The sequence below is a fragment of the Vulpes vulpes genome, chromosome 10 (genome assembly GCF_048418805.1).
Source record: "Vulpes vulpes isolate BD-2025 chromosome 10, VulVul3, whole genome shotgun sequence".
Classification (NCBI taxonomy): Eukaryota; Metazoa; Chordata; class Mammalia; order Carnivora; family Canidae; genus Vulpes; species Vulpes vulpes.
Genome location: NC_132789.1, coordinates 29,453,001 through 29,466,047, shown reverse-complemented (window position 1 = coordinate 29,466,047; position 13,047 = coordinate 29,453,001). Strand labels below are relative to the sequence as shown.

The window sequence follows — 13,047 nt, the reverse complement described above, 5'->3', positions numbered from 1 at the left end:
TGGTCCCTGTGCATAGGGGACAGGAAAGATCATTGTTCCATCTGCCCTTCCACACTCCACAGTGGGGCAGACTCCTTGCTCCCAAGAACTCTCTACCACCTTCCCCATCTGCTGCTTGCACCTCCCTGATCCAAGACACTTGAGCCCCAGTGACGGGGCATGCCCACGTCACCAGGTCTGGTGAAGAGTCCTGTATCCCATTTCCACAGAAGACTGTTCCTCCTGGAAAATTTTAAATAGGTTTGTAGGACCTCCTCAGATCTGCCCCTAGGATGGCAAAGGGATGCTTGTTTAGAACAGGTGGCTTTTGGGGTGCCTAGGTGGCTCAGTCAGTTAAGCCTCCAACTCTTGATTTCAGCTAAGGTCTCGATCTCAGGGTCCTGAGCTCATGCCCTGCATTAGGCTCCACTCTGGGTATGGAGTTGACTTAAAAAACAACAACAATCAGGTGACTTTTTAAATAAAATTTGAGATTATATTATCTTTCAAAAAGTAGCCTGGTGAGACATTCTTCTCTCAACCTCCCTCCCCCCAAAATAATAAACTTAAGCATGAACAAAGCCAGAACATGGAGTGTTTTGTGTATCTATTCTGTTATGATAACCAGGTTTGGGCCCTGAAGGAGTTGCCTTTGCTCTTTCTTGTGTCTGTAAACATTTTCTGGGCAGTGTTTAAAAACCACCCAAGTTTACAAGACATATTTTAATACAGTGGTCTCTCTCTACTACATCTGAATAAGGAAGATGGTTGGCAGGCCCCAGGCTCAGATGTCACAGGGCCAACCTGCCTGCAGCCAAGATGGGTTGCCAAAGCTCTGGCAGCCATTCTGAACCACAAGGACCTAGACACAGAGGTGACAGGGGCCTGCCGAAGGGAGTATGTTACTGGACCCCTGCCCCGCCACCTGGTTCCTGGCTGTCCCAGGGCTTGACACTGGCCCCCTTTCTTTGCACTAAAGGACATTATGCTTGTCAGGGGCATGGTGGGGAGGGCTCCAGGAATGTTTCCAGAGTGGCTTCTCCAGGGATCCCTTCCCCATGCCTCTTGGAGTCTAGGTCGTGCAGGGTGCAGAGCTGTACACCCTCCTGTGCAAGTCGGGTCTGAAGTGTGGGTGCGGTGAGGACACGCAGTTCGTGCAGCCGCTCCCAAGAGCAGGAAAAGGCATCGGGGCCCTCGCCGCAGCCCCCAGCTGGAGGCACACTGGGGTAGCCGGGGTGGGCCATCAGCTCGGCTGTCAGGGTACGGCCGGTGGGTATGCCTTCCAGGGCCCGCGCTAGTGCTCCTGATACGCGGTGAGCAGACATGTGCCGGCCGCAGGTGCTCAGGCCCACGAAGGCATCCGTCCACCTGCGGATATCCGGGCATCAGCGGCAAGGACCAGCAGGGCTGTGATGGGCAGGGCTGGGGTGGGGGGCCACGCCAGTGGAGGCCTGAGGAACGACACAGCTGTCAGGTGAACTGCCAGCAGGACCCACGGGGATATGGGCGGGACAGGGACCTCACCGTAGGCCGTAGCGGGAGAAGGGGCCCACGGCGGCCTGGGCGTCGCGCTCCACCGCACAGGCGAAGGCACGCGCGGGGGCTTCGAGCCACGCGCAGCCGCCCACCCCGCGCTCCACCGGCAATCGCGTGAAGCGCACCCCGTTGGCCTGCAGCGCCTCTGCGAACACCTGGCACACGCCTGCGGGCGGGGAGGAGGCAGGAAGCAGCACGGGGTGGGGCGGGGGGCTTAGGACCCGGGACCACCTCTCACCCGTAGCCCCCGCCAGGGAACAGTGTCCACCCCCACCAACCTGGGAGCACGTGCACGTGCTGGTGCCCGTCCACGTGAGTGGGGTCCCCGCCCAGGAGCTCCCGGAAGCGAATCAGCTGGGCCTCCAGCTCCTCCCGCACCTGGACAGAGGACAACAGGCACCTTGGAAGTCAGGGAGCAGCGACGTAGGAGGCTCCCTCCAGGTGCCCCCGCGTGGCTGCTCCAGTCTGAATCAGGAGAGCGTCTATCGCATGCCCCTGCCCCTAACGGCTTCACGGGACCCTCGGGGTGGAGCCGTGGAGGTCATCGCGAGCCTCTTCCGGCAGCCGCATCTCCGCACCTGGGGCAAGGCGACGTCTCCGGCCGCCACTGCCTCTCGAAATCCCATCTTGCCGAGGAAGAAGCCTTCGGGGCTGAGCAGCGTCGAGGCGCCGTGGCAGGCCGGGCCCACGGGGCGGCCCTCGGACAGGTTGGCGTGGAGGCCGGTGGGGATTTGGTACCTGCAGGCGGAGCGCGAGCCGGAGCCTCGACTGCGGCGGGGCAGCGGCTCCCCAAGCCCGCCCGCCCCCGCAGGGTGCCGCCGCTCACCTGCCGGCCAGCTCCGCCGCGCTCTCTGCGGCTGCGCCGTTGACCAGCAGAGACACGCTGGTCACAGCCCCCGCCAGAAAGGCCTCTACGATGCCCTCATCGCGCCGCGGGCAGTAACCAAAGTCGTCCGCGGTGACCACCAGCCGCACTCGCGGGCGGGCCATGGCCACTCCCGCCGAGGCTGGGGACCCCAGAGCACCGGATCCAGGCCCCGCCCCCAGACGCAGCCCAGGCTCCGCCCCGCGCGCTCCCCCACGCGGCTGCACTCGGCCTTTGTTCTCACCGCCTACCCGCCCCGCGGTGGCCCTGCGACGACCGCTTCCCACCCTGCGGAGCGCGCGCCCTAACCCGACCGTGGCCGGTTTTATCCTAACGCGGGACTTTCAGGAACTGCAAAAAATGGTCTTTAATGTGAAAAATACGAGGACGCCTGGGTGGCTCAGTTGGTTAAGCATCTGTCTTCGGATCAAGTCATAGTGTCAGGGCCCTGGCATCCGGCCCCGGGTTGGGCTCCCTGCTCAGCCTGGAGTCCGCTTCTCCCTCTCCCTCTGCCCGTCCTCCCTGCTCGTACTCGCGGGCTCGCTCTCTCTCAAATAAATAAAAATTTTAAAAGCAATGAAAAATACAGGAGGGAAAAACCCTATTGGAAAAAAAAATCTCGGGATCCCTGGGTGGCGCAGCGGTTTGCCGCCTGCCTTTGGCCCAGGGTGCGATCCTGGAGACCCGGGATCGAATCCCACGTCGGGCTCCCGGTGCATGGAGCCTGCTTCTCCCTCTGCCTGTGTCCCTGCCTCTCTCTCTCTTTGTGTGTGTGTGTGTGACTATCATAAAAAAAAAAAAAAAAAATCTCGCTCACCCTTCGCTCCCTGACTTCCAAGGTGCCTGTTGTCCCCTTCCCTAAGATCACCATTGTTAAGTTTCTGGAAAGTGTCCTTCCAGTATTTTTCTAAGCAAATAAACAAACCCAATTCCTTTTCTCCCTCACACCAAAGTCTTTGTGTTGTTTTGAGATGATAATGATCACATCAATGTTATTCTCATAACGTTTCTTTTCTTTCTTTTTTTTTTTTTTTTGATATGACTATGAACTTTTTTCAAATTGCCTATTTGGTGATTTTTTTTTTCTAAAAAAGGCTTTTTCTTACATTCTTTCATAAAATAAAAGTTTTTTTTTTAAGATTTTATTTATTTATTCATGAGAGATACAGAGAGAGAGCCAGAGACATAGTCAGAGGGGGAAGCAGGCTCCATGCGGGAAGCCTAATGTGGGACTCTATCCCAGGACTCCAGGATCACGCCCTGAGCCAAAGGCACACGCTCAACCACTGAGCCACCCAGGTGCCCCAAAATAAAAGTTCTAAACAAGAAAACTTGCATACCAATGGCTTTGTTTGAGAAAGCCTTAGTCCCTAATTCCACAACTTGAGCTCTGTGCCAGACTACAGTTTTACATTCATAATCTCATTTTTTTTCTTCTACGGTCCACAAAAACTTTCCTTGCTGATGACTCTACAAATAGTCACCATGGTTGACAGTGAGAGGTTTCATTGTGATGTGGCTGTTTTGATGTACCTGATGGAAAGTGCAGCATTTGTATCCAGCCCAGGGGATTGGTAATGTCTTTCATGTTTTACAGATGAGGAAACTGATGCTCAGAGGGGAGAAGTGTCTTGCCCAAAGTGACCCTTCCAGGAGTAGTGGAGCTGGGACTGGCCTCCAAAGCTCTGGGCCTACTCTGGTTGTCTACTTCCTACCTGTCCCTTGGGTCAAGGGCAGAGAGGGCAAAGCTGAGCTTGAGCATAACAAATCATATGCTCCTCATGGGATGTTTTACAGATCAGAGGCCCCATATAGAGCTCTTCATCAGCCTCTTGGCATAAGGATTGTTGTGTTCAATTGTGATTATTGAATTGTTGGACTTCGACTATGTTTCTCCACTGGGTGCTGATCCTGGAAAGGCCAGAGGCCCTGATGGCAAGCAGATTGGAAAGAGGAAATTGACATTTATTCAATTAGAATAATTTTCTAATATTAAAAATATTAGAGATGGGGGGGTGCCTCAGTTCCTACCCCCAAGGAGCACCATCTGGTAGACAAGTAGTAATGTGGTGTGGGAGAGTCTGGAATGGGGTTTTTGGTAATTCTGTTTTGGGTGGCATGCCTTCTGGGAAGGCTTCTCAGAGGAGGGGACACCTGGGAGGGACATTAGGAGTTTACTAAGCCAAGGGGGAAAAGAGGGAAAGATACACAGGGCTCTTATTGGGGCGCCGGGTGTGTTGCACGCAGTTTTGATTTAATCTCCATACTCCTGTATGAAGGATGCTCAACTATTTACAGAGGAGAAGCAAATGATCAGAGAGGTTGAGTCACACTGGCAGCAAACAGCAGAGCTAGGAATTGAAGCTAGGTCTGTGACTTGGAACTGAGACTCTTACACTGCGCTCAGGGACACCGCAGAGGGGAGAGGGCTGAAGACACCCCCACCCGCGCTGGGGTCGTCCACACTGGGCAAGGGGAGAACCCTAGAAAGGAGCAGTCAGCAGGAAGCCCAGGACAAGGCAGCGACCGGAGTGCAGTTGAGGAAAGTGCTTGTGTCACCAGAGGAAGCCGTGGTTTTTACCCTTAGGGCTCCCCTCAGGTGCAGAGCGCCGATCCAAGCTCCGGGTCCTCCGGCCTGGGGGAGCAGAGTCCCCAGCATCCACAGCGAATGTGGGCGGGGCGAAGACGGAGGGGCGGGGAGGGGCCTGTCTGGGTCCCGCCCCCAGCCATTGTGCCGGTGGCTAGAAGGCCTTGCGAGCCAATCAGGACGCAGCATGTAAATAAGCAAGCGGGGCAGGTGGGGGTGACTCCAGAGCTCCGCGTCCGAACCCGGGAGAGGGTGCAGACTACGCTAACTGGCGCCCAGCAAGGTGCGGACTCTGGTGAGCAGGTTGGCTCTGGGCCAGGGGCAGACCCCAGGGAATTTGGGGTCTAAGAGAAGGGGAGGGTTGGACACACGCATACCCAGACTTGGTCGGAGGCAGGATGCAGTCGTCCTTGGGGACCCGACCCCCGACGACTCTGGACACGGACAGTGCGCAGACGCCCAGGGGACCCCGAGCAGAGGAAGGGCCCGATGCGTGAAGGACGTGGGGTGAGGGGAGCGAGGGACCCGCAGACGCAGTGGCTGACAGACACGGGAGCGGTGGATCTATGGAGGCCTAGGCATACCCTCACGCCGTCCCCCGCCGGGCGCAGAGAGGAATCCGTGGCTGTGCTCCGGCACCGGAGAGAAGAGGCGGATAGCTGGCCGGTCCACCCTCATCATGACCAGCTGCCACCACCATTCTGGATACTTGGCAGATGACGAGGCTGGCCACACCACCTACGTGGCCCGGGTATGTGTGTCCCACAGGGCCCTGACTCCCAAGACCCCCAAAATGTTCCCTACCAGCTCCAGCACCCCAGATCACAGCCCCCCTTTCTCAGCACCTGTTGACCTCATCTCTGAGCCTCTTAGTCCTCCTCATCACCTTAACCATTCCTCTCACATCCTGCTGGGCCCTGGTCACCCTCAACTTCATTCCCTGCATCCCCTCACCTCCAGCAGTTCTGAAGGAGTGTGGTAGATTGGTACCCAGAGCGCCGGAGCATGGAGTCTACTCAGGGCCCAAGGCTCAAAGCTTCAGAAGCAGCCATGGGGGGCCCAGGGGTCAGGACCACAGGTGGTCTGTACAGTGGAGGTAGGGCTGGTCTGCTCAGAGGACAAGTGAGGTGCCCAAGTAGAACTCAGAGGAGTTTGTGATTGCCCATTCCTGCCCTGTGTGAGGACAAAGTGGGCTTTCAGACTCCCTGGCCACACCTCATATACATGAAATATATGTGGCAGGAGAGCATTGGGGTGATCCAAAATTGATCCCCACTTTGCAGAAGAGGAAATTGGACCTCAAGAGAGGCCATCATGCCCATGGTGTCACACCATGTGGCAGCAGAGCCAGGGTCCAGATCCAGGAACCTGCTGACTCCAAGACACACCTTCTCCCATTACCCACTCCCACTCAACTCCTGGTGCCCTAGGAGGACTCCGAGGGACCCCTAGCCCTGTGGAACATCCCTGCCCTATGTGACATGCCTGTCTCCTCTGGTGCAGCCACCTAAGAAGCCACCCTTCCCGGAAATGGGGCAAGCCTACAAGTCGGGCCACATGCCACACCCACCATCAAGGTACACCCCCGCAGACAGCTCGGGGCTCCGTGGCCACAGACGAAACCCAAGGGACCCTCGGCCCTTTGGTAGCTTCCTGGATTTTCTTGTCGAGGGTCAGGTGCTAGACAGCCTACAGATGGTGGTGGAGGAAGCAACTGAGCGCATGACCACCATGAAGACAGAGTCTGGGGTGCCGCTGGTGGAGGTGCAGGACCCAATAGAGGTGCCAAGGGGTGGGCGGCGGGTTCGTGCCCGGCCTAGCCTTAGTACTGTACACCGACACCGTGCCCGACCCAGCCTCTGCACTGGACATCCCAATAACTACCCATCCTCCTCTAGCTCCATGTCAGACTCCCATAGCAGCTTCACAGCTGGCTGGCTGGGCTCCCGCAGCCAGGACAGTGACCTGGGAGCCCGTGGCATGGGCTCACTGCCACCCATGAGGGACAAACTTTTGCTGGAGAAGAACCTCAAACGGCTGCTGAAGCTGGAGAACAGAGGGGTGAGATCTAGGGGCATGGCCCAGGGTGGGCAGGATGGACCCCAGCCCAGGGCCAGGCTTAGGCCTGGCTTGGCTGCTCTTGGATGCACCTGAAAGTCCCCCTTTCTCCGCAGAAAGGCATGGGTCGGTCCTGCTTCCGGACGGACTCCCTGCTGTGGGACTCGCTGGGCAGCCAGGCCAGCAGCCAGCGGACCCAGGAGCCACCTCTGTCCTGGTTCTCAGGCCTGCTGGGCTCAAGCACTGGCACAGCCCAAACATCAGAGCTAGGGCCTGTAGAACAGGAACTGACTTTCCTCAAGCGAGAGCGTTATAAGGAGATCAAGTCCTTGTTGAACCAGCCAGCATCCTTTGACCTGCCTGGCTACTGTTCATTCCGTGAGCCCCATCGGACCCTGGACTTCCTGGCTGAGCACCACCTCTTCCCTGCCTTGCAGAGTGTGGTCCGCCAGGCCGTGGACAAGCTCAGTGGAGCCCGACGTCACGATGGCTGCCCTCTCTTCCCTTCAGAATGGGAGCCTGCAACAGAACCCAATTCTGACTCAGTGCAAGACTCCAAGCCAGAACCCAATTCTGACTCAGTGCAAGACTCCAAGCCAGCCACACCCACTGATGGGGAGGAGACTTACGATGTGTTTCCCATCAGAGTCTCCAGCTCCAAGATGATTCAAAGAAAGAGCACCAAGGGCAGAGGACAAGCCAAATCCAAGGAAGGTGGATCCCCTCTGTCTAGTGCCCAGGTGGTCAACAGATTAAGGGTTGAGGTGACACCCACAGAAGAACCCAAGGTTCCCTCACCCCATCCCAGTCAGGAGGCTCCTGACAAGGACCCTAAACTACAGAGACCACCCATACCTTCTTCTGGGCCCCCAAACTCCAGCCAGAAGGCCAATCCCTGGCAGAGCCTATACCACCCTCTGCCTATCCCAGGGATCGTGGTGGAAGGGCCCTCCAGCCAGACCCAGTCCACGATCCAGGACACACCTCCTCTCACCTCCCCCTACCCTGGCTTCTCCCACCACCTTCCTTTGTTTTCACCACTTCCCTCCTCAGTGGTTAGAGGCATCTCCCCATCTGCTGTTTCACTGCGTCCAGAGATGACCTCAAGGGTGGAGCTAGGTGGGTTAGGGAAGGGTTTGCGTGGGAAGGGCTCCTTCAGCTACCACCCTTAGCAGCCACTGTCATGGGTATCTTGACCTGCACAGTGGAAACCACCTGGCCTAGTTACTGCCAGGTGTTGTCAAAGATGAATAAAGCCTACGTTTCATTCTGAGTATTTTTTGTAATGTTTGCATGTGAATCTCAGAGGCCTTTCTATGTGGGCAGTGTCTTGTTCCTTGTGGACAGCAGCCTAAGTCAGAATGGGGCTCTGCATCCTAGGTCCAGCTCCCTCTGCCTTCTACTACCTAGGACAGGACTCTTCAGCGTGTCTGCTGAGAGGGAATTGCTCAGGAAGGGTATGGAGAAGACCTAGGTGGCTTCACCCTGGTAGTTCCCCAGCACAGTCCCTGCCTGACCCTTGTCTCACCTATGAAGACACAGGCAGGCTTCCCTCCTCTGAACCTTGACCCAGGGGAGAACCTACCAGAGCCCAGGTTATCCAGGCTCCAGTTTGGCTAACATCCTGACTGACATCACCAGCCTTGCCACAGGCCTGACTGGTGTGGCTGGTGTACGGCCCACGTGGTAAGTGTGAGGGTGTGGCTGACATGCAGGACCTGTGCTCAGCTGTTGAGACAGCATAGCAGATGTGGCAAGGCCATACCCCTAGTGTGACAAGCGTGGCATTTGTGTGGGTGATGTGGAAGGTGCTCTGGGTATGAGGGGCATCCCAAGGCATCGGGAATGGCATGACGTGTCTCCCTTTCCCTCCCTGGCTGTTGCACAGAGCCCTAATTACAGGTTCGTGAAGAAGACACTACCCTCCATCTCATCCAAGTCCACCCTGTCCCACTTCTCCAACCCCATGTACGAGGAGCTCGTCAGCTACTTGGTGGAGAAGGTTGTGTCCCTGGTCATCTACAAGTACAAGTTCGAGAAGAACCTCTCCAAGCAGCTGGGCTTCATCTCCTTCCCCGTCACCGAGACGCTCATGGACCTCTTCCTGGGCTTCAAGAAGGTGAAGGGCTCCCGCATCTGCCTGTCCTCAAAGATCAACTGGAACTGCCTGCTGCGCAAGCTGGAGGAGGCCGAGTGGGCCCGGCAGCTGTCGCGACAAGCCTCCCAGCATGACTCCGCCTCCCAGCGCAGCTCCCACCGCGGCCCCGCCCACCGCGGCCCCGCCCACCAGGGGGCGGGGCACAGCAGCACCGAGTCCCCCTCCACCGGGCCGGAGCTCGCCCCCCGCGCCGACCCGGCGGAGGCCAGCGAGCCCAGCCTCGACAGTGAGCTGCCGGACCTTCAGCTGCTCTGGGCTCAGGAGGATGCTGGAGCCGAGGAGCAGAGGCCCACGAGCCAGCAGGAGCCCACGGCCGTGGGCGCTAATCAGAGCCAGGAATTAGTAGACGGGGTCAGTCAGAGCAATGAGGAGGAAGATGAGGACCAGGGTGATGACTTCCCAGACGAGGGCACGCCCCAGAGCTCCCCCGGAGCCTCAAGTGGAGGCGGACGTCAGCGACTCCACGAACCCGAGTCACAGTGACCCTCCGTGAGGCCCCAGCTCCCCCGCACCCAGCGCTTGATTCCCTGCTCCTCCTCTTGCTCCAGTGGAGTGCTACCCCCCCACCCCCACCCCCAGCCGGCTCCTGCCCCAAGCCGTCAGGGTGGGCTGAATGGGACCTCTGCTAGCCTGTCGGGGGAGCCAACAGGAGAAATAAAGCTTGTGTTGCTGGAGCACGATTTTTTTTTTTAAATTTTTATTTATGATAGTCACACAGAGAGAGATGCAGAGACACAGGCAGAGGGAGAAGCAGGCTCCATGCACCGGGAGCCCGACGTGGGATTCGATCCCGGGTCTCCAGGATCGCGCCCTGGGCCAAAGGCAGGCGCTAAACCGCTGTGCCACCCAGGGATCCCTGGAGCACGATTTTTTTGTCCAGAGTTCAGCTGCACTTCCACAGGCCTGAGCACCCGCCCTGGAGTGATACCTTGGCAGGCCTTCCTCACAGCTGCCATGCCCTGACCCCCTGACCTCCCATGCTCTGCTTGAACACAAGTCCCTGTTTGTGGCTCTTCTCTGTTCCAGGGTGCTCCTTCTTGGCTTTTCAAGCCTCTTAGGACTCGTGGTCCCTTTTCCTAACAGCCCCTGAGCATCACCATTCCTGCTGCCAGAGGACTCCTCCTCTGCCAGGGCAGCAACCTGCTCCCTTTGACATGCCACATCCTCACGTTCCTACAGGGAACCATGCATCCACCCTTTCCTGATGCCCCCAGAACTACCCGTCATTGTAATTTGTATTTCCCAGCTCCAACTCCTGAGTCTGGAGGGTCCAAGTAGGTCCCTAGGAGGCTGCCCCAGGCTGACCATGTGACTACCCCTTTCAGCAGTGCCCCTGGGCCAGACAGCTCTCTGGAAGGCTCTGCAGACTTCGCTGGGACCATGATTGGTAGGTCTCCTCTCCAAGTTTCTCCTGGGGCTTCTGGGCATCCTGTGCAGCCAGCTGAGCACCCTCCCTCTCTCTGCCTTTCCAGGGCAGCCATTCTGTGCCCCTATTTAGGTATCTTCACCCAGGGAGCCACTTGATCTCTCACCACTATCCTGCCACCCTTGTGGGCAAGATAGAACCTGAAGGTGCTCCACTCTGCCTTGCCGTGTAGGCTGCCAATGCAGAGAGACTGGCAGGTATCTCACATCTCCCCCTGGGTTCCTCCTGGTGTACAGAGCCCAAGTCTGCTCAACCCAGCCTGACCGTGCTCAGTGGCCCACATGTGAGGATACAGCAATTATAGAGCTGCTCTGGAGCGGGGCAGAGAGGACCTTCCACATCACTTCCATGACCTGCAATTCGGGGAGAGAGACATTCTCTGCTCCCAGCCAGAGGGACCAGTTCCTAACGTGGGTGGGTCAGGAACCCATTTTTCCAGAAAGTTCTTATGGCAAGGATCTTTTAGGGCATATGCTCAGCATAAGGCCCATTCTCTGAGGCCACCCACTGCCACCACCACCTTTTATGTCCTCCTTGCCATACCACTTGGCCACAGTTGATTAGTCTTCTTGACACATCCCTATTCCAGGTTACACCAGTCAGGTCTTTTCCCCAGGATCTTGCAACTGGGATGAACTGAGAGATTTTTTAAAGTTTATTTTTGGGGATCCCTGGGTGGCGCAGCGGTTTAACGCCTGCCTTTGGCCCAGGGCACGATCCTGGAGACCCGGGATCGAATCCCACCTCGGGCTCCCGGTGCATGGAGCCTGCTTCTCCCTCTGCCTGTGTCTCTGCCTCTCTCTCTCTCTCTCTCTCTCTCTCTCTCTCTGTGACTATAATACATAAATAAATAAAAATTAAAAAAAATAAAGTTTATTTTTAGTAATTTTTACACCTAATGTGGAGCTTGAACTCACAAGCCAGAGATCAAGAGTTGCATGCTCTTCCAACTAAGCCAGCCAGGCACCCCCAAGACAGACTGAGATATTCTGGGGCAATTTGCACTGATTGCTAAAGACAATTGTGGACAGTGTGGAGCAGCCATCTTCCACCCTTCTCCAGAGAGGCAAGAAACCCTGTCTGCAGAAAAGAGCCTGGAGGGGAGCCCTCAGGCTCTGAGACACACCAGCTGGCATGATACCGCCAACTTTCCAGGTCTCTCTGCCAAGTCCTCAAGGGGAAAAGAGAACATATCCCCACCCTGGCCTCAGAGGCACATGTCTAGAGAATGTCCCTGGAGTGGAACCAGCCTCTTTGGGAACTACCGGTACACTGTGCTAAAGGCATGTGACCTTAGCTCCTGTTTCAGGTATCCGTTGCTGTGTAACCACTCCAAGGCTTAAGTGGCTTCAAACACAGTCATCATTTTTCCTGATGCTGGAGCTTGGCAGGCTCAGCTGGCAGTGGTGTAGGCAGTCTCTTAAGTGTTGTGTCCAGCTGGGGGCATGACTGAGACCAGAACACCCCACGTGGCCTCTGCCCATCCAGGGTCTTTCCCCAAGGCTCCTGACCAATCATCTAGCCTGCACTTCCTTACAGCACAGGGCAGCAGCTGGCTTCCTAGAGAGAGGAAGCAAGAACCACTGGTCCTCTCACAGCTTGTGCTCAGAAGTCCCCAAACACCATTTCTGTGCCATTCTCCTGGTCAAAGCGAATTCCCATGCCTGCCCAGATTCAATGTCTTGATGAGAGAGTCCGTGTCATGATGAGAGAAGCAGCTTACATTTACAGCGATGGGAGGAAATGTTAGTAGCCATATTTGGAGAACTACCACCACCACATCACCACCACCATCACCCACCACCACCCCCACCCCGTAGCTGATTGCACCTTGAACAGCAGTCCCTGGAACTGAGTTGAGCAGATGAGAATCTGAACCTGAAGACAAACTGGCTGGAAAGTGGAGGTCTGTGGAGAGAATATAATTCGCCCTGAGCATCTGCTCATACAGTGAGCTGGGGGAGGTGGTCTGCAGGAGGAAGGTAGGGAAAGGGAACAGCTACGAGAAGGCATGAGTCCCTGAGAAAGTCGAGGGAGAACCATGTTGGCTTCTCCAATCCAGTTCGGGGTCTGTGCTGCCCTCAGAATCCTGTTTTTGCCTGTCGGGGAGATTGCCTGCTGCGTTCTCACCCTCTGGTTTTACATGCAACAGGAAGCTGTTGGCAGCTTTAAGCAGGTGCCTGGCATGATTTAATGTATGTTTTTTTTTTTTTAAGATTTTATTTTTAGGGACACCTGGATGGCTCAGTGGTTGAGCATCTCCATTTGGCTTGGGGTGTGATTCCGGAGTCCCAGCATCGAGTCTCACGTCAGGCTCCCTGAATGTAGCCTGCTTCTCTCTCCTCCTGTGTCTCTGCCTCTGTCTCTCTCTCTGTCTATCATAAATAAATAAATAAATAAATAAATAAATAAATAAATAAATAATCTTAAAAAAATAA

The 13,047-nt window shown here is 56.3% G+C and overlaps 3 protein-coding genes across 5 annotated transcripts; 2 read left to right on the top strand and 1 right to left on the bottom strand.

Moving 5' to 3' along the window:
• Positions 1-449: 449 nt before the first annotated feature.
• On the bottom strand, positions 450-2,577 carry YDJC (YdjC chitooligosaccharide deacetylase homolog). Of its 3 annotated transcripts, XM_025982746.2 has the most exons (5): positions 2,342-2,577; positions 2,094-2,253; positions 1,794-1,893; positions 1,504-1,681; positions 450-1,347 (listed from the first exon to the last, which is right to left on the bottom strand). In XM_025982746.2, the coding sequence occupies exons 1-5, from the start codon at positions 2,503-2,505 to the stop codon at positions 972-974; spliced, it is 978 nt and encodes a 325-aa protein (XP_025838531.2). In that variant the 5' UTR covers positions 2,506-2,577; the 3' UTR covers positions 450-971. The 3 variants fall into 3 exon arrangements, with proteins under 3 accessions (XP_025838531.2, XP_072579517.1, XP_072579518.1); XM_072723416.1 differs by lacking the exon at positions 1,504-1,681 and having other exon boundaries at positions 450-1,430; positions 2,342-2,553; XM_072723417.1 differs by lacking the exon at positions 1,504-1,681 and having other exon boundaries at positions 2,342-2,553.
• A 2,612-nt stretch (positions 2,578-5,189) lies between these two features.
• Positions 5,190-9,863, top strand: LOC140593698 (uncharacterized). Its single transcript, XM_072723415.1, has 2 exons — positions 5,190-5,250; positions 8,914-9,863. Exon 2 carries the CDS (start codon positions 8,992-8,994, stop codon positions 9,664-9,666), a length of 675 nt encoding a protein of 224 aa, XP_072579516.1. The 5' UTR covers positions 5,190-5,250; positions 8,914-8,991; the 3' UTR covers positions 9,667-9,863.
• LOC112907533 (coiled-coil domain-containing protein 116) lies at positions 5,248-8,905 on the top strand. The gene is made up of 3 exons (XM_025982754.2): positions 5,248-5,724; positions 6,471-7,028; positions 7,142-8,905. Exons 1-3 carry the CDS (start codon positions 5,647-5,649, stop codon positions 8,195-8,197), a joined length of 1,692 nt encoding a protein of 563 aa, XP_025838539.1. The 5' UTR covers positions 5,248-5,646; the 3' UTR covers positions 8,198-8,905.
• Positions 9,864-13,047: the final 3,184 nt, after the last annotated feature.

Bases quoted from the DNA above. Each gene is read 5' to 3' on its own strand.
- LOC112907533 (XM_025982754.2), top strand. From the start codon at position 5,647: ATGACCAGCTGCCACCACCATTCTGGATACTTGGCAGATGACGAGGCT. The intron at 5,725-6,470 runs GTGTCCCACAGG...CCTCTGGTGCAG, and splicing joins CCTACGTGGCCCGGGTATGT to CCACCTAAGAAGCCACCCTT. The intron at 7,029-7,141 runs GTGAGATCTAGG...CTTTCTCCGCAG, and splicing joins TGAAGCTGGAGAACAGAGGG to AAAGGCATGGGTCGGTCCTG.
- YDJC (XM_072723416.1), bottom strand. From the start codon at position 2,505: ATGGCCCGCCCGCGAGTGCGGCTGGTGGTCACCGCGGACGACTTTGGT. The intron at 2,254-2,341 runs GTGAGCGGCGGC...CTCCGCCTGCAG, and splicing joins GCGGCGGAGCTGGCCGGCAG to GTACCAAATCCCCACCGGCC. The intron at 1,431-1,793 runs GTTGGTGGGGGT...GTCGTTCCTCAG, and splicing joins GCACGTGCACGTGCTCCCAG to GCCTCCACTGGCGTGGCCCC.
- LOC140593698 (XM_072723415.1), top strand. From the start codon at position 8,992: ATGTACGAGGAGCTCGTCAGCTACTTGGTGGAGAAGGTTGTGTCCCTG.